This window comes from Molossus molossus, unplaced genomic scaffold, assembly GCF_014108415.1.
Source record: "Molossus molossus isolate mMolMol1 unplaced genomic scaffold, mMolMol1.p scaffold_m16_p_17, whole genome shotgun sequence".
Taxonomy (NCBI): Eukaryota; Metazoa; Chordata; class Mammalia; order Chiroptera; family Molossidae; genus Molossus; species Molossus molossus.
Genome location: NW_023425352.1, coordinates 13,188,688 through 13,212,595, shown reverse-complemented (window position 1 = coordinate 13,212,595; position 23,908 = coordinate 13,188,688). Strand labels below are relative to the sequence as shown.

The following is a 23,908-nucleotide window of genomic DNA, read 5'->3' as shown; positions in this document are numbered from 1 at the left end:
ATAGGACAGTTCTGAGACACTAAAGCAACGATGTATGCAAGCACACTTATAATCTGAATTGATTGGTGGCTTTGTAAGTGAAGAGCTTGCTGTAAACACACTACATACAAATCTCTCCCCCGAGCAACCAGCTCCTGCACAGCCCTCTCTCCTGGTGTCTAATCACCAGCACTCACTTGGCTAAATGCCCCGTGGGAGGGGTGGCCAAGTCCCACTTGGACGGGCAGAGGGAAGGGTGATGGGCTGAAAACCACTGGTCCCCAATTCTGCTTCAGCCTGTGAAATCTCTAAAATTGGAAAGAACCTAATGGATTTGATGCAAAATCTCAGGGGTAAATTTTTTTTAATGTCCATGTTTTGGAGGGTATATTATATTCCTCTGGCAGAACTGCTCTTCCAGGGAATGGAGGGTCTGGCCTCCGGGGCCCGGGGCTCTCTCAGGCATTCCTGCTCAGTGCACAGAGCTGAGTGTCCCCTGACACCAGCCCAGGGCCAAGGGCACCGATTCTTCGACATATGCCTTAAGAACCCAGAAAGGTCTTATTTGTTATTCCGCTTGTTGTTTGTCGGTTATTTGTGCACATAATCATATCATTAGTGTACAGGGACATGTCAATAGAGAAAAACTTTCCTCTGGTCCTGGAAGGTGTGAGCTCAGGGTCCAGGAAACCCCACTGGTCTTCAAATAGCTTTCACATGCTCTGACAAACCAGCAAACGTAGATTTGAGAACTTGGAGTCTTAACGTGAAGACTGTCGTCTCTGTTTCAAAAAGTAGATCTATACGAATATATAAATACATACGAGTAAGGAATTGCTATGAGTCATTTATGCCTTAGGAGAAAAGAATGAGTTTATGCAGAAGAAAGAGAGAAGTCAGGAGGGAAAAATGATACCGTGCCCACGGATGGCAAAAGTCCCTTGCCTCCCCCCATTCCGCTGGCACCGCCCTGTTCCGCGCTTCCTTCTTCTGGGAGGGTCTTATTAATTCAAGATAAAACGTTGGCCCTCAATGCATTCCTGTTCTAACGACCTCCCCTGCCCTGCGGTCCTTTACCCTGCGGGATCCCCTTCTCTCTTCTCTCGGGGCCCCGCAGTGGTCATGGGATTGCTGGCAGGACTGTCCAGAATAGGAGTCCCCCTTGTCAGCCTCAGTTCCCAGAGGCAGGCAGCCTTGGGAACAGGCCACACGGGTGGCTGAGGCGATTGAGGTGTGCCCTGGTCCCCGACCCTAGGTTCCCGCTGGAGAAAGCGATTCCCCGCATGGAAAGGGGCTTATCTTGGGCTTCCTCTGGGCCAGAAATGCTCTCTCAGCTACATTTGAGCCAGAGCATCCTGCCCTTGCCCTGTTCTTATCTGTTCTCCTCGGTGTTGCCTCCTCCCAGGGGCTGTCTTGTCAAAGTCGGAGCAGACAAAGTCCAGAGAAGACGGCTTCTTCAGTCATCCGAGCAACACCTCCACGGCACTGCCATTTGGTGAGCACTGCTTGGCAGCTCCTTGGGGCCATCGCCACGCCAGCCCGGGGGGTGGGGGAGGAGGCAGATGATCCATCTCGCCCACATTCATGGGCACCATCCTGATACTTGATGATCAAGTGACTAAACAGTAGAGCATACTGTTGTTTGGGGACAAACAATTCTTGATTCTCCCTTTTGACAGGTGAGGACAGATAGCCACCATGGAACCCAAACCTCAGAAGAGTCCAGGTACCCAAGGGGCATTCTTAGAAGAAAAAATCCTTTTATTGAAAATGGCATAGAATGGGCTGGGTATGATAAGAGGATGTTTAGCTTTCTTTTTCAGATTCGTGTGTTTAATTTTTTTATTAATTAATCTATTTTTGTTATAGATATTTCTCTCCCCCACCCCAGACAACCTTCTCCCATGTGTTTAATTCTTTTAAAAAACCATTATTGAGGTATAATTGGCATGCAATAGGCTGACAGGCTTAAAATGTATCATTTGATGAATTTTTACATAGGTATATACCTGTAAAACCATCACCAAAAATGAGATCGTGAACATACCCATCAGCCCCACGGTTGTCTTTCCCCTCCCTTCCACCCTTCCACGCACACACGTCCCCAGATACCACTGCTCTGCTTTCTATGCATTACTTCGTAGTTCATAGAGCTTCATATAAATAGAATCACACATTATACATACCTGTTGTCTAGCTTCTTTGACTCAGAATAACTTTTTTGTTGTATATATCAAGAGTTTGTTGTTGTATATATCAAGACTTCATTCCTTTTTATTTCTGAGTTGTACTCCGTGTTACGAATGAATCACCATTTGTCAGTCCATTCACCTGAAGATGAACACCTGGGTGGCATCCAGTTCGGGCTATTTCAAATAAAGCTGCTGTGAGCATTCATGACAACATTTTGTGTGGTCCTATATTCCTCTACTTAAGAGTGTAATCACTCTTTAACTTGTTTTAGGAAAAAAATTAAGGAGACATAAAAGCAAGCATTTCAAAGTGAATAGTTTAGTGGCATTTCGTATATTCTCAGTGTTGTACAGCTATCACTTCTAGCTAGTTCCAAACATTACCATCACTCCAAAGTAAAAGCCCTTGCCCATTAAGCAGTTTCTCCCCCTTCCACTCTCCCTGACCCCAGCCTCCATCAACCAACAATCTGTATTCTAGCTCTATGGATCTGTCTATTCTAGATATTTCGTATAAATGAAATCATATGATATGTGACTGGCCTCTTTCACTAAGCATAATATTTTTTAAATCCATCCACAGTGTAGCATGTATTGCTACTCCATTCATTTTTAATGGCAGAATAATATTCCATTGTGTGTATAGACCACAGTTTGTTCATCCACTCGTGTTGATGAACACTTGGGATGTTTCTATCTTTTGGCTGTTGTGAATAATGCTATGAACATGTATGTGCGTGTACTTGTTTGAAGATCTGTTTTCAGTGCTTTGCAGTATATACCTAGGATCAGAATTGAGGGATCCTCTGCTAATTCTGTTTTACTTTGAGAAATCACCAAGATTGTTTTCACATTCTACCAGCAGTGTAGGAGGGTTTCAATTTCTTCACGTCCTCACCAACATGTCTATTTTCCACTTGTTGAGGTATAGCATTCCTGTGGGCACGAAGTGGTTTCTCACTGTGGTTTTGAGCTGCATTTCCTAGTGACTGCTGGTGTTACATAATCTTCAAGTGTCTATTGGCCATTTACATATGTTTTTTGGGAAAATGTCTATTTCAGCCCTTTACCCATTTTTTAATTGGGTTGTTTGTCTTCTTGTTATTGCATTGTAAGAGTTCTGTATATATCCTGGATACCAGAATATTATTCTCATTAGATACATAATTTGCAAATATTTTCTCCCATTCTGTAGGCTGTCTTTTCACTCTCTTAACAATGTCCTTTGGTGCAGAAAAGTTTTTCATTTTGTTGAACTCTAATTTACATGTTGTTTCTTTCAGTGCCCATGTTTGATGTCATATCTAAGAATCCATTGTCAAGTCCAAGTTCATAAAAATCTACCCCTATGCTTTCTACTACAAGTTGTATGGTTTTAGTTCTTTTAGTAAGGCCATTGATTCACTTGAAGTTAATGTTTGTGGATCGTGTGATGCAGGGTCCAACTTCATTCTTTTGCATGTGGCTGTCCAGTTGTTTCAGCACCATGTTTTGAAGGGACTGGTCCTTCCTCCATGAATGGCCTCCGTGTCCTTACTGAAAACGCGCCCCTCATTTATGGATTTATTTCTGGACTCTTGATACTGTGCCATCAGTCTATGCACTGGTACCATATTCTTTTGGTCACTGTCATTTGTAGTAAGTTTTGAAATTAGGAAGTGCGAGTATTATAATTTTGTTCTTTTTCTAAATTGTTTTGGCTTTTCAGAGTACCTTGCAATTCTATATGAATTTGAAGATAGACTTGTCCATTTCTGCAAAATCCATCATTGAGGTTTTGATAGGGACAACACTGAATCTATGGATGTGGATCCAAGTTGTTTGCCTTTTGTTTTGTTTACAGGTGGACATTCAATTGTTTCAGTGCCAATTATTGAAATGGCTATCCTTTCTTCAAGGCATTGCCTTTGCATCTTTGTCAAAAACCAGTTGCCCATATATGCATGGGCTTATTCCTGGGGGATCCACTTTTTTCTGTTGATATATCTGTCTATCTTTAGGTCACGTGATAGCTTTATAATAGTTCTTGAAATCAGATACTGTTAGGATCCTAACTTTGACTTTTTGCCATTATTTTTGCTATTCTGGATACTTAGCATGTTCACATTAAATTTAGAATTAGCTTGCTAATTTTAAGATTCTGCTAATTCTACAGAATGTCATTAAAGACTTCTAAGACCAAATTTTCACAAAGTATCGGCATTTACTGAACCATCGGAAGTTAACGCCACCAAAGAGCAGATTGAAGACTGTTATAGGCAGGTTGAAGACCGGTTTGTTCTGCAAATGATGAAGGCTGGTTTCCCCAGTTTTATTAATAGCTCCTCTTTAGTGAGGCTGCTGTGTGCCAGGCCCAGTGCCAGGCACGTTAACTCCTTCAGTCCTCACCACAGATCTGTGAGGTCAGTGCTACCGAGGAGGAAACTGAGGCACGTTTAGAGATTCAACGTGCTCTATACATATAATTCAGTAAATTAATCTATGAATTTGCCCAAGGCCACCCAACTGTTAAAGGAGCTGAAACTTGTTATAGTGTTTCCTTCTGTTTTGTTTTTTTCTTTTCCTTTGGTGGTGGTGTTGGGGGTGCTGCTTTGGGAAAAGCAGGCAGAATCGCTGCAGAAGTGGGTGAGGACAGCTGGCAAGAACTACCGAAGAGCAGCGTAAGGGCCCCATCGGCTGTCTTAACCTAGCCCTGATTCTGTCTCGCCAGGTCCAAGAGCTCGAAGTCTTTAGTAAAGGCTGCCTTTTCCAAAACCAAGAACAAACTAGAACTATTGTCTGGATGTGAAAGGAAAACCAAACTCTTTTGAAAATTTATTTTTTATTTGAACATTTGTTGTGTTTTCTAAATAGTGAAAGCAGTTTCTATTTCTTGCAGACATTTTGGAAAACAAAAAAATCAACACTGCATATAATGCCAACACTTACAAAGAAGCATTTAGTATTTTGGAAACCCCTGTAGCCACTTTGCCACCTCATTTTCCATAGCAGGTGGTTCTACTTTTGTTTGCTAAGCCAACAGGCAAGGCACAACTATCCTGCTCCTTCAGTGGGTGCTTCACATCTGGAGAGCCAGCCAAGTGTGTCAGAAATAGAGAAACTAACAGGTGTGAGCTAAATTCAGGTGCAGACAGGTGTGAGCTGAGTTCAGGTGCAGATAGGTGTGAGCTGAGTTTAGGGGCAGACAGGTGTGAGCTGAATTCAGGTGCAGACAGGTGTGAGCTGAATTCAGGTGCAGACAGGTGTGAGCTGAGTTCAGGTGCAGATAGGTGTGAGCTGAGTTCAGGGGCAGATAGGTGTGAGCTGAGTTTAGGGGCAGACAGGTGTGAGCTGAGTTCAGGTGCAGACAGGTGTGAGCTGAGTTCAGGGGCAGATAGGTGTGAGCTGAGTTTAGGGGCAGACAGGTGTGAGCTGAGTTCAGGTGCAGACAGGTGTGAGCTGAGTTCAGGGGCAGATAGATGTGAGCTGAGTTTAGGGGCAGACAGGTGTGAGCTGAGTTTAGGGGCAGACAGGTGTGAGCTGAGTTTAGGGGCAGACAGGTGTGAGCTGAACTTAGGTACTTCTAAATATCATCTGAATGAAGGTCCTCTGCTGTGGGTGAATAAGAATCACGCACTCGGCCTTTGGGCCCTTTGTTTTCCTGGCCTGTTATAGGGGTGTGTGTGTGTGTGTGTGTGTGTGTGTGTGTGTGTGTGTGTTTTCCATAACTGAATAATTGGAAGACTTTTCCAGAAGTAAACAATGTTTTCCAACTAAAGCTGTTCCTTTTAGAAATTCACAGGGAACAAACTGAGTTCTGTTCACTTTCTTTTATTAGGCAAACAATTTACATATTATTATGAAAATGAAGTCTGCAAACAAGATTACTTTATTAAATCACCACCTCCTCAGCTTTTTTCCTCAGCAGTAAGTATTCACCATGATTTTAACAGGCCTCCCACCTGCCTCCTGAGCATTTTCTCAATTCTTTCTCTTCCTCTGAGATCTAACTGAGATGCAGAATGTTTTCATTTTTCAGCCCTCTTGGAAAAAGCGGTTTTTTGTTCTGTCAAGGAGTGGAGAGAAGGGCTTTAGTCTGTCCTATTACAAAGACCATCATCAACGAGGGTCCATTCAAATCGATGGGTATGTATCCAATTGAGGAAGAGTTTATAACAGGAAATACTAATGTGTTGCATGCAAATGGAAATTTAAACTATTGTTGAAAGAAACAAGGGCTGACCTGACTGGTGTGGTTTGTTGGTTGGGAGTCGAAGGGCTGGTGTCTGGATTCCCCGTCAGGGCACACGCCAGGCCTACAGTCTCCATCTCCAGTGGTGGTGGTGGGGGGGGGGGAGGGTGCCCAGGACGCAGCCAACAGATACTTACTTTCACATCAATACTTCTCTCTCTCAGCCTCTCCCCTCCTCTCTAAAAAATGTGAGTTAAAAAAAATAAAAGAAGAAAAGGCTTCACATTTATAATATTTGTGGCTGAAAAGAAACCAAGATGGGGGACATTTGAGTAGACAACAGCTAAATAATTATTTCATGCTGTATATTCTAGTTGGTAAATTATTAGTGAATAAGCATTTAATTGCAAAAGACATTGATGCACCTAACTTATGGATGAGAGAGAGTGGGTGAAATTATCATTTCATAAAACCAAGTTAGGTTTCAAAAAATATTTAGACTTTTTTTTTGGTCTTTAAGGAATTGTGTACAAAAAAAAATAGAAAACATGATAATTTGCGGAATCAAGAATCCAACTAAAATAGGAATTTTTAAATTAAGTTTCATCCTAAACAAAGTATTTGATGAACCAGATCTAAACTTATTTTCTAAAATGATTAGATACATTTCAAAATATTGAACAAGCAAACCTAAAGTCTTATTCAATTTGAATCCTAATACAAAACATTCATTTTCTTCCTAATTTTGTATGTACCTGTGTTTAATACTTTATGTCTGTATCTACCAGAAATTCCAGTGTTGAAGTTGGCATCAGTAGCCATGGAAAAATGCAGTCTGTGCAGAAGATGTTTAAATGCCACCCAGAGGAGGTGCTGTCCATCAGAACCACTCACAGAGAATACTTCCTCATTGGCGATGACAGGTGAGCCGTAAGATCACAGTGTTTCCTGCGAGCAAAACAAACAAAACACTTAAAACCAATAAACAATAAACATGCTTAGAACAGAAACCCTTGGTCGAAACCTTAAACCTTGGCAGGCTTCACTACGTGTTAAAATACCTTGAAAAGTCATGGCGTCCATGTCCCATCGCAAGGCTTAGAACAACAGAAATGTCTGTTTTCACTGTTCTGGAGGCTGAGTCTGAAGTCAGGGTGCCACGGGACCATGCACCCTGAAGTCCCCAGGGAAGACCTGTTCTGGGCCTCTCTCCAGCTTCTGGTACTTTCTTGGCCTGTGGCAGCGTAACTTTAGTCTTTACCTGGCATCCTCCCTGGGTCCACGTCTCCGTGTTCAGTTTCCCCTTTCTCTAACGATCAGGATTCTGCCCTACTTCAGTATGACCTCATCTTTTGTTTTTTCATATGTTTTTATTGATTTTTTTAGAGAGAAAAGAAGGGAGTGAGAGATAGAAACATCAATCGGCTGCCTCCTGCACGCCCCCTAATGGGGATTGAGCCTGCAGCCTGGGCATGTGCCCTGACCAGGAATCAAAGCAGGACCTCTCAGTCCATGGGACTACACTCAAAATCCACTGAGCCACACCGGCCAGGCAGTCTGACCTCGTCTTAACTAATTACATCTGCTACAACCTGGCCCAGTTTCCAAATAAAGTCACATTTTGAGGTCCTGGGATTGGGATTTCAATATATGAATTGGGAGGGGGACACAATTCAACCCATAACAGTCACCATCACCCCAAAGACATCCCATGTAAAAGAAACCACTATGCAAACATCTGTAGAAGCTGCATGTATTAGGGGTGAGAGGGCTGTGATCATCCCTGAAGGAGTCCTCAGCTTTAAGAAGATGCCAAGTGGATTATTCTTGGACGATTGTGTGCTTGCAGGGGGACCAAGGATAGGGGAGGAAGCTGTGCAGAGGGGCCAAGGATGGGGGAGGAAGCTGTGCAGGGGGACCAAGGATGGGGGAGGAAGCTGTGCAGAGGGGACCAAGGATGGGGGAGGAAGCTGTGCAGGGGGCCAAGGATGGGGGAGGAAGCTGTGCAGGGGGACCAAGGATGGGGGAGGAAGCTGTGCAGGGGGCCAAGGATGGGGGAGGAAGCTGTGCAGGGGGGGCCAAGGATGGGGGAGGAAGCTGTGCAGGGGGGCCAAGGATGGGGGAGGAAGCTGTGCAGAGGGGCCAAGGATGGGGGAGGAAGCTGTGCAGGGGGACCAAGGATGGGGGAGGAAGCTGTGCAGGGGGACCAAGGATGGGGGGAGGAAGCTGTGCAGGGGGGCCAAGGATGGGGGAGGAAGCTGTGCAGAGGGGCCAAGGATGGGGGAGGAAGCTGTGCAGGGGGCCAAGGATGGGGGAGGAAGCTGTGCAGAGGGGCCAAGGATGGGGGAGGAAGCTGTGCAGGGGACCAAGGATGGGGGAGGAGGCTGTGCAGGGGACCAAGGATGGGGGAGGAAGCTGTGCAGAGGGGCCAAGGATGGGGGAGGAGGCTGTGCAGGGGCCAAGGATGGGGGAGGAGGCTGTGCAGGGGGCCAAGGATGGGGGAGGAGGCTGTGCAGAGGGGACCAAGGATGGGGGAGGAGGCTGTGCAGGGGGCCAAGGATGGGGGAGGAGGCTGTGCAGGGGACCAAGGATGGGGGAGGAGGCTGTGCAGGGGACCAAGGATGGGGGAGGAGGCTGTGCAGGGGACCAAGGATGGGGGAGGAGGCTGTGCAGGGGACCAAGGATGGGGGAGGAAGCTGTGCAGAGGGGCCAAGGATGGGGGAGGAGGCTGTGCAGGGGACCAAGGATGGGGGAGGAGGCTGTGCAGGGGACCAAGGATGGGGGAGGAAGCTGTGCAGGGGACCAAGGATGGGGGAGGAGGCTGTGCAGGGGACCAAGGATGGGGGAGAGCTGTGCAGGGGACCAAGGATGGGGAGGAGGAGGCTGTGCAGAGGGGACCAAGGATGGGGGAGGAGGCTGTGCAGGGGGACCAAGGATGGGGGGGGGAGGAAGCTGTGCAGAGGGGCAAGGATGGGGGAGGGAGGCTGTGCAGGGGAACCAAGGATGGGGGCAGGAGGCTGTGCAGGGGGCCCAAGGATGGGGGAGGAGGCTGTGCAGGGGACCAAGGATGGGGGAGGAGGCTGTGCAGGGGACCAAGGATGGGGGAGGAAGCTGGCAGAGGGGCCAAGGATGGGGGCGGAGGCTGTGCAGGGGACCAAGGATGGGGGAGGAGGCTGTGCAGGGGACCCAAGGATGGGGGAGGCGGCTGTGCAGGGGACCAAGGATGGGGGAGGAGGCTGTGCAGGGGACCATGGATGGGGGAGAAGCTGTGCAGAGGGGCCAAGGATGGGGGAGGAGGCTGTGCAGGGGACCAAGGATGGGGGAGGAGGCCTGTGCAGGGGACCAAGGATGGGGGAGGAAGCTGTGCAGAGGGGCCAAGGATGGGGGAGGAGGCTGTGCAGGGGACCAAGGATGGGGGAGGAGGCTGTGCAGGGGACCAAGGATGGGGGAGGAAGCTGTGCAGAGGGGCCAAGGATGGGGGAGGAGGCTGTGCAGGGGACCAAGGATGGGGGGAGGAAGCTGTGCAGGGGGCCAAGGATGGGGGAGGAAGCTGTGCAGGGGACCAAGGATGGGGGAGGAAGCTGTGCAGGGGGCCAAGGATGGGGGAGGAAGCTGTGCAGGGGGCCAAGGATGGGGGAGGAAGCTGTGCAGGGGGGGCCAAGGATGGGGGAGGAAGCTGTGCAGGGACCAAGGATGGGGGAGGAAGCTGTGCAGGGGGACCAAGGATGGGGAGGAAGCTGTGCAGGGGGGCCAAGGATGGGGGAGGAGGCTGTGCAGGGGGCCAAGGATGGGGGAGGAGGCTGTGCAGGGGGCCAAGGATGGGGAGGAGGCTGTGCAGGGGACCAAGGATGGGGGAGGAGGCTGTGCAGAGTGGGCAGGAATGCTAAACCACTTTAGGAAGAGCCTTGATCTCTTTCAGATCGCCCAGAGGCCAAAGCTTTCTTTTAAATTGTCCCGAGCATCAACAGAAAGGAAAAGGTGATTTCTATAAACCTTTTCAAGCACATGCTTCGTAAACTCACGCGTGGCTCAAGGGGCGCACACCTGGCTAGCCCTATAAAACTGGGGCTGACAGGTACCGGGCTCCCTTCAAACACAAAAGAAATCGCTGTCAAAGCCAAAGCTCCGAACCCTGTGATTACTCCTCTTATTTTCTACTTTTCCTCCCATTCCTCTGAGCTTTCCTCACACGAGAGTTAATTCTAGTGTGTGAGTGTGGAGGAGGTAAGGAGCAGGGGGGTTATTTAAGCTACTTAGAAAAAAACCCTGGTTTTCCTGGGACCTGCTCCCACTGCCTGCTCCAACCCTAATAAAGAATCCTTCTCCGGGTCCAGCGGGGTGAAGGCGCACTTGCTGTTCCAGGCCAGCTGAACTCTATTCCTATCAACAGGGAGAAGATTAGAGACTGGGTCTCCTTCATGTCAGCATTTTGCCGGGATTCGAGAGCCACACACCGGAACCCAGAGGTGACTCTCCATCCCCCCTAGTGCCAGGGCACCTGAACACAGCCCTTTCATGGGGAGACAATGGCAGCTTGTTTTCCTTCCTCCTTAGCAACTGGCAGTAATACAAGGAATAAATAAGTGAGAAAATGTACGTCCTTGTTTTTATGATTAACAACAGGGAAAAATACTTTTGTGTTTTGCAAGGGAGCTAAGATAGAGACACTTCAGATTTTCATTACTGAGGTCGGAGGAGTGAAAATTAACTGGCACTTTTTTAATAGCAGCTGAAACTACAGCGTTCTCTGTTGTTGGGATCCGAGGTGCACAACAGCTACCTTTGGGATGACTAAGTCTAGGGTGGGTTCTATAAAATGCCTTTCATTTATCTTGAATTTTTAATATAATGTCTCTCTAATGTAAGGGCTGACGACGTTCAGGTTTGTTGTTGTTGTTGTTTACTTCCTAAGAACCTTTGCGCATTCACACAAGACCTTTTGGAGGGGAGACCTTTATCAATGGGACTTTGGTCTCCAGGTATTGTTGTAACACATTTTCGAGGTTGCTATGTGCTTCCAACAAAAGCTGAAGCCAAGGAGGAAGGGAAAGCAAGCTGTTTCTACAAGTTGATGCAAATTATTAGAACAAAGGGGAGGGCGCAGAGAGGCAGAGGGTTGAAAAGAGACGTTGAGGGAGGTTGAGGGCATCTCTGGCGGCCATGCGGACAGCCCTTGAGGATTTGGAAACAGGAGAGAGACAAGATCACCTCAGGTCCTAGAGAGAGAATGCTGGCCAGCAGTATAAACATTCGGGGTTGAAAGACAAGAGGCAGGGAGCTCAGGAACAAGGCTGTTGCTTCATTCCAGACAAGAGATCCATTGTGCCCTGATTCCAGGATCCCTTTTTCCTAAGCAGGAGAAACTCTCACTGGGTGTTAAAAGGCCCTCCTCAGACCCCAGTCCTCTCCTCGGTTATTCCAGCACATGGGAGACTGTTGGCTGCCCTGCATCCAGAAATACTCTTCCGGGCATGGTAAGCACACTCGCCTCTCCCCGCTCAGGCCGCAGTGCCTGGGACTCAGCTGATGCTTCAAGAGTCCCTCCAGCCCCAGCCGGTTTGGCTCAGCGGTTGGAGCGTCGGCTTGCAGTACAGAGAGACCCTGGTTCGGTTCCCGCTAAGGGCACGTATCTCAGTTGCAGTTTGTCTCCGGCCCTGGTTGGTCGTGCGGGTGGCAGCCACTCGATGTGTCCCTTCACATCAATGTTTCTCTCTCTCTCTCTTCCTCTCTCTCCCTCCCGTTGTATCTGAACAAAAAATGGAAAAATGTCCTCGGGTGAGGATAAAAAAAAAAAAGAGTCCCTCCAATAGATCTGACACCTTCCTCAAACCTAACCCACCATAAGAACCATTCTTAGCTCCAGTGTATCTATTGGCCATGTCACAGATGAGCCTTACTGCTTACCTTGCCCCCTCTACAAGGATTCATTCATTTTGGATGCTCCTCAATATACACCTGGGCGCCCTGGCCGGTTTGGCCCAGCGGTTAGAGCGTCAGCCTGCGATCCTGAGAGACCTGGGTTCGGTTCCCGCTAAGGGCGCGTACCTCGGTTGCAGTTTGTCCCCGGCCCTGGTCGGTTGTGCAGGTGGCAGCCACTCGATGTGTTCCTTTCACATTGATGTTTCTCTCTCTCTCTCTGTTCCTCTCTCTCCCTCCCACTCTACCTGAACAAAAAATGGAAAAATGTCCTCGGGTGAGGATAAAAAAAAAAAATATATATATATATATACACCTGAGCAAGTTGAGAGGGACCCCCCCCTCACACACACACACACACACACACACACACACACAGCTAAGCAAAAGGCTGTCTGGTAACCTTTGTCTTCCTTGCACAGATTATCTCTGTCTGTTGACAAAAGACAACTGCCAAAACACCACTTGATTTCCTGCCATATCATCTGTACTCCTCAGGCAAACTCAGGATTTTTATTCATTTTCTTCATTTACCCTGATCAGTCTTGCTCTTCCGTGTGTGTGTGTGTGTGTGTGTGTGTGTGTGAGAGAGAGAGAGAGAGAGAGAGAGAGAGAGAGAGAGAGAGAGATTTCATCTTCATTTCTAATGAAATTCATTGGAAGAAAAAATACATCTGTCCCTTGAAAGTGATTTGTAATTGCAGTCTCAGCTCTCCTGCATTTGTGATCTTCCCAGCGCTGGGTATTATTAGTAAGTGGGTTGAGTGTTTTCTTCTTCTCCCATGCATACTATTTTGTCCCTTAGAGATGTAACCATGGATGTTCCCTTCTCCCTGGGGACCTGACACACCTCAATGTGGCATAGCCTTCTGTTTTTATCTAGTTGGAAGCTCTCCAACTATTTTAAAAGCTTTTTACGGCTTATCACTCACCAAGCCAAAACCTCACTTGGTGTTTGTAGGAAAGGTGACAGGAAACTGGTTTGGGAAGTCTAACCCTTTTCAGTAAACACCTCTTGCTTTTCACTCCTGGTACCTTCTCCCCAAAGATAATGTCACTGACCATCTTACCTTTTCACACTATGTTTTCAATCCAATGATTTTTCAATCAGTTCAGCTAAGAATACCATGTGTCTTGTTAGGATTTATTGCTGTTGCTGCTGCTGTTGTCGTTGTTGCCGTTGAAATTAAACTAGATCCCTTCTTCATCCCCAACTCAGCATCATCTGGCTCCATGAGCTTGGAGCTGGATAAATGGACACAACTTAAATGCATCTGTTTTTTAAATCACCTTCCTTCAAGGACTTCCTAGAGAACATTTAGGGTCTTTTCAAAACCCCCTGCTCTAAGGCATTGTTCTTGGAATAATTGGATTGTACTATTTTCCTGCAAAGCAGCTACTTTAGTAGAATATCTTGTATCTGTTGGGGAGGGAAGGCAGTAATTGGTTGGACCTAGATCACCCTGAAGCCTGTAATTCATACTGTTACACAATCAACACTACCAAACTGCATTGCTATGAAAATAATAGAAGTATGTGAATAGAACACAAAAGAGAAATATTGAGCAGGAAGAGGGAAATTACAATGCTTTAACTCTGGGCTAATAACTTCCTTCTCAGATGGCACTAGGTGAAGACTAGAAAAAAGATGGGGATGGGGGTGGGGGACTTGGGCAGATCTTAGACACGAGTACCACCCACGGAGAGGACCACCTGTTCCGAGTTACATGTCCCAGTGGTAGAGAAGAGCCTGCAAGATGAGCTTATGTTTTCACATGACCAGGGGTGACCCAGGCTCAAGAGGCCACTTAAGGTTGTGTGGGAAGCTGGATGCAACCTTGGAAACACCCCCTGATCTTCTCAACCCAATTAATCTATGGTGGCTTTCCCCGAACGCATGTGGCTTAATTCTGTCTCTTGCAAAGAAAAAGAAAAGCATTAATTCTGTCTTCATCTCTTTATTCAGCATTTAATAGAAAAAAGTTCTCCGGGACTCAGACAAGCTCATCTACCAAATGATTTCTTGCCCGAGTTCACTCAAGATACAGAAGAAGAGAGTCATTATATTAGCCCTCGGAGTATTCTTTTAGAGGTAACCTCTTCCATTTACAAATCATTGATTCCTTCTACAAATATCTCTGAGCCCCTGCACTGTTCCTGAGGACTGGGCTGGTTCAGTCGAACACCAACGCGGCAAATCAGACACAGGTGATGTGCTCAATGGAGACACTTGAACAGGAGCCAACCCTGATCCAAAATAGAAAGGCCCCGTGCTGAGGAAGATGTTTATAAAATGTCCAGTGTGCACGAGGGGTGGGAGGCAGGGGAGCTGACTCCCAAACAGAAAACCAGAAAAAGTTCCAGGGAAATGACATACGACTTCACTAGACAGGTAAAATGTGGACTTGGGGAGTCTTTCTGTAGGATGCGCAGAAACAGTAATATGAGCACGGGTCCTTGGGTGTCCACCAGTCTGCTGACCAGGTGGAAGCCCCTACTGAGTGCCCTCGGTGTGCTGGTCGTGGTTCTACATGAGGCGTGGGACTTACATGTTCTGCCCTCATAGCTCATAGCTACCAGTTGTCACAGGGCAATGCTACCCAAGAGGCCTGGCCCAAGAGTTCGGAACCAATAGAAAAGCAGAGATGTTTCTCCCCTGGAGTCAGGGAAGACTTCAGGGACAAAAGTGCCATGTGATAGGCATATAGCAAGTAGTCCAGCTGGGCTGTAACCTAGAGTGAGTGACTGACACACGGGAGGATATGACAGAAAAAAGTGAGCCAGACCGTGACGAGTCTTAAACGCCACATAGTCAGCACAGAGGCCGTGGTGGCTTTTGAGATGGGAAGTGGCAAAACCCGAATGACCTTCCAGTACTATTAACCCAGAAGCTATATTTGAGGTGGATGATAGAAAAAAAAAAAAATGGAAATGGAAAGTAGGAAGACAAAATTATAGAAAGGGGGGGCATTCAGCAATTTCCAAACTGGGAGTTGTCTACAAGATTGGGACACGTGTTCCCATAAAGGAAGCATTCTGGGATCACACAAGTTCCAGAAACACCTAATTAAAGTAAGTTAAACAAGTTTCTTAACTGCAGAAGTCTCAGAGACTTAATATGCAGTGATGCTTTGTAAATATCCAAGTGGGATATTACACACAGCATTTCCCAAGCTCATTTGACCACAGGACCCTTCTTCCACCAAAATATGTTCATGCCAGTGTCTCCTGGGACACCGCAATGGCAACTAATCTTTTATGACATCCAACCAACCAGTCAGTTGTACTGAGCCTCAGTTGTGTGCCTGGCATTGGCTGGATGTTGAATGGGATGCAAAAGGTAGCAAGGCAGATAAAACTAAGCTAAAAGACCTTTCGTTTTTCATTCCAGTTTACATTCAACACTATTTTGTATTAGTTTCAGGTGTACAGCATAATGGCCAGACAATCACATACTTTACAAAATGGTCCCCCTGATATTTCAAGCACCCACCTAGCACCATACAGAGTCCCCACCACATCATTGACCATATTTTTCATGCTGCAACCCACACCCCTGTGACTGTTCTGCAACGACCAGTTTGTACTTCTTAATCCCTTCACCATTTTCACACGGCCCCCAACGCCCTCCCATTTGGCAACCATCAGTCTATATTCTCTGTATCCATGAGTCTTTTCTATTTTGTTTGTTCATTTCATTCTTTAGATTTCACATATAAGCAGACTCATATAGTATTTGTCTTTCTCCGTCTGATTTATGTCACTGAGCAAAATACCCTCTAGGTCCATCCATGCTGTTGCAAATGGTAAGATTTCATTGTTTTTTATGGCCAAGTAGTATCTCATTGTATATATGTATACAATATATACAACTTTTTTTATCCACTAGTCTATTGATAGGCACTGCGTTGCTTACCCATCTTGACTATTTTAAATAACACTGCAATGAACATAGGGGTGCCTGTATTCTTTTGAATTAGTGTTTTGGGTTTCTTTGGATATATACGCAGAAGTAGAAGCTAAAAGACCATTTTCTACAAATTAAGTACAAAACTGTGCAGTAGGAGTTCAGAGAAGGGAGAGATTGGCAGTGGTCAGGAGGGACCATGGGACCTCACCAGCCTGGACACAACTTCATTAGGCAGAAGAGAAAAGGGGCATCATGGTAAAGGAAACAGCATGAAATGGGCATTAGAACATGATTTGTAGGGCTGTAGTGGGAGGCTGGCTTGGCCGCAATGAACTCTTCCAGTTGTGGGTTGGTGCTTAATTTGTTAGGTTGGCCATAGAAAGCCCGTGGGTTATGAGCACCGCTCTGCCCCAGATGACTGTCTCAGATCTGAGGGGCTGGTTGAGAGCCTCTCCAGGGCCATATTTCCTAGAACCCTTTACAGCCCTCAGAAGCAGCTTGGGTCACCTGTGAACATAGTAGCCTGAAGCCAGCTCTGCCTTGTATCAGTCTTTGACCCAACCAGGTGACATGATTTCACAGTAGAGCTGGTTGGGAAAAAGAACTCATGTCATTAAGTGCCTGCTAATGAAACAGAAAAATAAATAGCAGTGTGATCCCATAAAACGCTTGTGCGCGTGTGAGATCCAGAAGTTTTACCGGATCCGTCCCTCAGAACCGGCACCAGTGTCCACCCCACGGTGGCTGCGTTTCCTAGTTCAGGGCGCAGAGCCATCGGGGAAGAAGTGGGGGCAGAAGACACCCGACTTCTTGGGAGCCCTGCATCCTTACGTGTATCCTCTTGTCTATAGTTGGATAATATCATTGCTTCCAATGAATACGGCGAATCCACTGGACCATGTGGTCCAGACCAGGTCTCCCAGGGACTCAAGTGTCACTACATGTCTATGAAATCCTGGTAAGTAAAACTGCCATATTTTAAAAATTGATTTGAGCTAGTCCTGTTACAGAAAATCACTATTGAAATGTTAATAAAAAAGCATTACCATAGACCAAATTCTTCACATTGTTTAGTAATCTCAAAACAAGATAAAGTGAGAATTCCTTTCTCTACCCACAGAAACCTATTAACGACATCCCGGGACATTTTTCTGTCTCCCGGGAAGTGATTGAAGTGATTTTCTATTTTGCATTTACATCTGTCTCCCAACCTTCTCAATGTAAAGGGTTGTTCTCACTCCCTATTCACTTTTATTTATTTTTAATCCTCACCTGAGCATATTTTTCTATTTATCTACACATCGACTGGTTGCCTCCCGCATGACACTGACCAGGGCCAGGGAGGGGGGGGTACTGAACTGCAACTGAGGCACGTGCCCTTGACCGGAATCGAACCCGCGACACATTGGTCCGCGGGCCAACGCTCTACCCCTGAACCAAACTGGCCAGGGCTCTGCATTCACTTTTAGGTGGAAGGTTTGTTGGATTCGATTCTCTCTGTGACAGCGATGTTGATGGTCGGACATACATCAACATCTTGTTAATGTTCACACGGCCGTTACGTCCTTACATGTGAAAGTTGTCCACAGACATGCTAAAAAGGGATTTATGTTCACTTCTCATACTCTAGTTTGTTCCAAGAAACAGCCGGTGAGTCTGCTGATAGCAAAGAGGAGCCCGAGACCCTTCCAGAGATCCAGATCGGGGGTCTTCACCTACGAGAACAAGGCTCGGGAAGTGACCCTTGCTTTTCATCTGCCGAAACGAAAGCCCAGACCACGAACCACGGAAGGGGGTCGTCCTCACTGACTCTTGTGCAGTTGTCTATATTAATCAAGTAAAGTTCTAATTTCTCAAATTCTGTGAGCCCTTACAGCAAGGCAGGCTTCCTTTTTTGACTCAGAATTCAAATTTTAAAGCAATTCCTAAAAAAATCTCAAAGTCAGCCAAGAATCTGACCAGCGTCCTCTTGCCACTGATGTGGTGGCCACGCACAGTGAGTGACAGGGCTGGATGCAAAAGCTCCCTGGGCTGCGGGTGGCGTTCTCAAATATTTTGAAAAAATTCTCCCTCGGCCAGCCTTTCAGGTCCAGGATCACACTGATCTGGGGTGCATGTCACCCAGCTTTTACTATTAAAATTATGGGCATGCAAGTCCCAAGAGGTTTGGTTCTAGATTAGGAGGGCATTCAGGTGTTTAGCAACACTGAGGGCATTTGATGAGATTGTTCTCAATGTCAAGTCTTTCCAGTGTCCTCTTCTGTGGCATCATTCCCGGCAGAGAAATGTGCGAACTGACCTGCTATGGACAGTTACACTATCAGTTCAGTCCATTTTTCTCCCTCTCCCTGTGTCCCAACCACTACCACATCCCAAGAGGGGTGGAGGAGGGCATCAGTGGGCACTTTTCAGGAACTTACATTCCTGTTCTTCTCTAAATATTTTGGGTGACCTTTCCCTGGAAAATGCCACGTCATATGTAAGAGCCCAGAGTTGACCCTGAAAGTGCCATTCAGAGCCGAGAGAGTTGCCTGGTTTGACTTTGACACATGTTTTCTCGTAGTAACATCCCCGACGAAAGCCATGTGGAGAGCCTGGATGTGTTTCTCTCTCCTCTTGACATCACCAATTATCTGGCCCTCACAGAAGCCGCAGGACGGATATGGTAGGTCAGAGAGTTGAGGGTTATCGATTATAAACTGGGTTGGGAGCTGTGAAGACAACACTTATACCTTGAAATGTTGTAGGTAGCAAAACTGGCCAGAGAGCTTGGACGGTCCTTTTGCTGTTGTAGGAGGTCTTTGATTGCTGTTGTAGGAGGCAGAGATAAGGGCACTGTTGTGTGGGAGAGTCGGCAGGGAGGTGGGTGGGTATAGGGGGACCCAAAAAGTCCAGGAAGAAGCAGATTTCTAATTTTTTCAAGGTGAGGAAACGTGAGATGGAATATGTATGGCCTGAGGACATTTTCCAATCACTAAGCAATGAGTGTCTGTGAATGAATGAAGTTGGTGAAGCCCACAAGAATCTAAGGTCTAAAAGGAAAAGCCATGTTGCCCGGCCGGTGTGGCTCAGTGGTTGAGCATCGACCCATGCACCAAGCGGTCACGGGTTCGATTCTTAGTCAGGGCACATGCCCAGGTTGTGGGCCAAATCCCCGGGGCGGGGCGGGGGACGTGCAGGAGGCGGCCCATCGATGTTTCCATCTCTCCCTCTCCCTTCTTCTCTCTCTGATATCAATAAAGAAAAAACAATTTTAAATAAATAAGTAAAAGGAACAGCCATGTCCAGGTCTAGACTTCCAGACGCCAGCTGAAAACCTTCTGGACGGAGACAGACTCCGTGACAGAGAATTTGCTTGAAATAATCACTGTTTATTTTATTCGAATTCTCGCAAAGACTTTGTCATTCATCTTGAGGGAAGACTACATTCTTACCAGGGAAGAGAGACCTTGACTGCACAGTAGCTACTTCACACCAATTGCCTCATAAGTTCTATAAGGGGCGGGAACCACGGTCTTGCATTTTTCCACGTTTCCACGATCTAAGGCTCAGTAAATACGTGACTAAGACTGTGGACTTCTCTGTGCTGGGCTTCCTCATTCACTGATTTGTTTACTTGTTCATTAGATGTTCATTGTATAATCACTATGTGCTCACTTTCAGTAAACACTTGTTGAGCACCTTTTGTTTCCTTGGTGTTATGGGGTTATAAACAATTGTTTTGAAGGTGGTACCATACTTCTGGTTAAGAGACAGCCACATAAATAGGTAAATTAAACACTCACTTTATTTGAATATACGGAATAAGTGAGGTGCTCACACAGTCCAGTGGAAGCCCGGGATGGAGGAGGAGCAATGAACTAAAGTCAGGAAAGTGGAATGTAGGAGGGCTTTGTAGAGGCTTCGGAGGAAGGGCCAGGCTCCAGAGCAGTGAAAGAGGAAAGAATATTCCAAGCAGAAAAAGTTCAACTACTTTGGATGTGGTGCAGCAAAGCTAAGGAAATCAGTGGTAGTGACACAGGGTTAGACTAGAACGAGGGGCCCTGTCTGTGTCCCCATCCGTGTCCTGAACTGCCAGCAAGCACCGCCAGCAGGACCCAGGGCTCACGTTTGTGTCGGATGCCGTCTCTCCTTGCAGTGTGGCTGAGTGGAAAGGCCCCCCGCGCCTGGGATGCTTATTTGATCACGGAGATCACCTTTTGTCTGTGAATGACCTGAAGCCCCATAGCCTGGATGAGGTCTCCTTGTTTCTCAGCCGGTCCATCCACAAGGAGGTAAGCCCCTCTGACCGGCCCTGCCTCGGGCAAGTCAACACCAGAAGGAACAGGTCAAGGTCTTAGATGGAGTCTGATCTGTACTCTAAACACAAAGATGAGACTCCTCAATCTTCAGCCATTAGTGTAAATAAGAGAATAAGAAGTGTAAAGGACACTTCCTACAATACGTGTACATAACAGAAGGTTATTTTAGGGCCCATTCAAAATTCTTCTACATAAAGTAATTGTGGAGAGCGCACTGGGCTAGGAAACTGAACGGCTGGTTTAGGACCTTGGACACAGCATCGTGTGGCATCAAGAGCTTGCACTGGCCTGGCCGGTGTGGCTCAGTGGTTGAGCATCAGCCCATTCACCAAGAGGTCGCTGGTTCGATTCCCGGTCAGGGCACATGCCCAGGTTGTGGGCCCGATCCCCAGTGGGGGGCATGCAGGAGGCGGCCAATCGATGTTTTCTCTCATCAATGTTTCTATCTCTCTCTCCCTCTTCCTTCCTCTCTCTCTGAAATCAATAAAGAAAAAAAATTTTTTAGAAAAAAGAGCTTGCACTGGAACCAAACTGGCTCAGGGTTTGCCTCCCATGTCCTTGAACCAACTTTTTGCCTCAATTTTCTCTAATATAAAATCCGGGATAGTGATCATCTTAGTTATTGGTGAATTAAATGAGATAATATATCTAATGTGCTTACAACAATGAATTGTACACATTAAGTGCTCAAACATGGTTCTGCCTATTAGTACCATCTCCGTATTGTCCATTCCTTCCCTTGTCCATTTTTATTTCTAGCAAGCCACATGACCTCAGGAAACACTTCTTTCTTCTCTCTGAAGTGAGGGAGTTGGTTTTTCAAACTTTGCTTCTTGGTCCCTGAAAATGACAGGCGAGGAAAGGGAGGGGGCAGTGTGGGACTTCGACTACAGCAATCTGCATGTATCACGAATCTTGTTTTATGTGTTGGGCTTTCCTATCAGCTCTCCTTGAGGAAACAATTCATTGGCTTAAAATTCTGCAAACCACTGCACAGGATGATCTCTCAAATTTCTTCCAGCTCTGAGAGTTTAGGAGTACATGTGTCTTACCTCGTCTGCATCACACAACAACCTTGCTGGTTAGACAAACTGTACTACCCCTATTATTTAAATGGGAAACCAGTAAGAATGAGTGAGTTAGCTAAGATACATAACTAGTTAGTGGGAGAGCAAGGACTCCTTTGTTCATTCATTCATTCACTCACTGACCATTTATTGAACATCTATATGTTGAACATCTACCCTGCTAGGTCCTAGGGCCACAAAAATGGCCTCAGCCTGAGCTTAAGGAGCTCACGGATTAGTGGGTAAATCGGGCATCTTATTTGCTAGTTCCGATCCAGTGTGTGCCTTGAGATCTGAACAGAGGGCTATTTGAGGGCGGCCAGGAAGGTGTCTCGGGAGGAGATGTAGGGCTTGGGTTTCGAAGACTAGGGTAGGTGTTTATGCAGAGGGGAAAAAGGTAACTTTCAGGGGCCCAGTCCAATAATCTGGTACCTATATTTCCTCTGCCAAAGACCCATGCTGCAGCCAAGTGTTTGATAGAAACTACTAAACTTCGTGAAGAGTTACCAAGCCATGCTGTGACCCAGAGACCCAGGCATCAGCAGCTTAGAAGCCATGAGAAGGGTTTGGCCAGGGAGCAGATCCAAGAGAAGGATTTTTGCCTGGGCATCACCAACTGCACTTAGCAGGAGTGTGGGGTCACCTGCATGAGAGGGACAGCAGTATTTCTCTTGTGCTCAACCTGCCTGCCCCCTTTCTCTGGGGGAAAAACTCGGAGCTTCTGAGACATCCGGGGGACTCACCAACATGATTATCCGGGTGATCAAAAAAATACCCCTCCTTTCTCATCCCCATTTCTGACTTATTTCTTTATATGAAAATGGATACCAGTCCTTAATAAAAATTCAAAGATCTGGCCTCTGGAAGGAACAAGAAGGTTGGAAGAGGGGAGACGGGGAACAAAGGCGGGGCAGCCAAGGGCCCTGTTGTTTGAAGTACCTGAACCAAGCAGGTGTACACTCCTTCCTGGGGGGCTGGGTGGAGATGGCAGACAGTGAGCAGACAACCGGGGGTTTCACACGCAGTGGGAGGAGATGCTAGATTTTGCAGGAGACGCACATCAGACTTCCATTTTCTCCCCATTTTGTCAGGGGCTGGTTCTGTCTGATGGTCTCATTTCTTTTATTTTTTTGAAAAATATTTTGTTTATTGATTTTAGAGAGAGAGATAGAAACATTGATGAGAGAGAACAATGATTGGCTGCCTCCTGCATGCCCCCCACTGGGAATTTGTCCCACAACCTGGACATGTGCCCTGACCGGGAATCGAACCGGCGACCTCTTGGTGCAGGAGTCGATGCTCAACCACTGAGCCACACTGGCCAGGCTGGTGGTCTCATTTCAATTCTTTAGTATCTAGAGGCTTTTTAATTCTTGGTACAAATGGGCTCACTGGGCACCACTGATGCCATTTAGAACCTGCCCGAAAGGCTCCTGCAGTGGATGCTAGACAATAAAAATCCACCTTCCACCTGATGATACAGGTCACCTGGCTTGCTCTGCCCAGAAGTTATAATTCACCGCAGGATTTTCTTCAAAACCAGTTTCAAAGGGTGTGAATGGGGACAGACTGCGAACAAACAATCCCGAGGATAATCTCTAGTCATTTAATTCTTTTCTTTCTTGTGTTTTAGAAAGTAAAACTCACCATCGGCCGGATCCCAAATTCAGAGAAATTCCATACTATAGACTGTACATGCCCCTTAAAACACCAAGGCGTTGGACCTTTTGAGCTGGATAAGGCTGAACCAAAGAGAGCTCTGAAGAGGAGCCCAGCCATTAAAAAGGGCCATCAGAAAATAACTGGGCAGTAGCCTGCTGGGACCCACCACAGGGGTGAGGACAGGACTCGGGCTCTGTGTCGGGCTCTGCCACTCACCGCTGTGTGCTGCGAGGCCAGTCGGCCCACCTCTGGATTTCCACATCTGCATCTCAGCATGGGGATGACTGAGGCCCTCACTGGCTGTTGCATCAGGGGTGTGAAGTGGGCCGAGTGGGAGAATGACTACGGAGCAGAGTGGAAACGGGGCCTTATCTCAGACTCGTTCCAAACGGCTCAGAGATGGGTAATTCCGTCATTAGGAATGCGCTGTGTGTTCTGCGACACCGTGGTCCACACAAACCCTTCTTTGTTAGAGAACGTGCATTTGACAACGCTCATTCCAGGAAGGCAGGTTTCCCGAGAGATGTGACACCTGTCAGCCTTCCCAACACCTCCTGCTACTGGTCATGCCCGCGGCCGCAAATGCTGAGACAAAATGCAACACACACAGAGAAAAAAAACAATAAAGGAGAGAAGAAAGAAAAAGATAACAATAGAATACTGAGACAGAGTGGTCCCTTGGAGCCCATCATTATCTTGCTTTTTTTAAA

At 46.9% G+C, this 23,908-nt stretch overlaps 1 protein-coding gene across 1 annotated transcript; it reads left to right on the top strand.

Annotated features, from left to right (window-relative positions):
• Nucleotides 1–1,389: 1,389 nt before the first annotated feature.
• PLEKHS1 (pleckstrin homology domain containing S1) lies at nucleotides 1,390–23,349 on the top strand. Its single transcript, XM_036265800.1, has 13 exons — nucleotides 1,390–1,474; nucleotides 1,659–1,705; nucleotides 5,989–6,077; nucleotides 6,190–6,296; nucleotides 7,131–7,265; nucleotides 10,733–10,808; nucleotides 11,700–11,816; nucleotides 14,225–14,350; nucleotides 17,020–17,126; nucleotides 17,799–18,005; nucleotides 18,732–18,833; nucleotides 20,307–20,442; nucleotides 23,170–23,349. Exons 2-13 carry the CDS (start codon nucleotides 1,678–1,680, stop codon nucleotides 23,347–23,349), a joined length of 1,410 nt encoding a protein of 469 aa, XP_036121693.1. The 5' UTR covers nucleotides 1,390–1,474; nucleotides 1,659–1,677.
• Nucleotides 23,350–23,908: the final 559 nt, after the last annotated feature.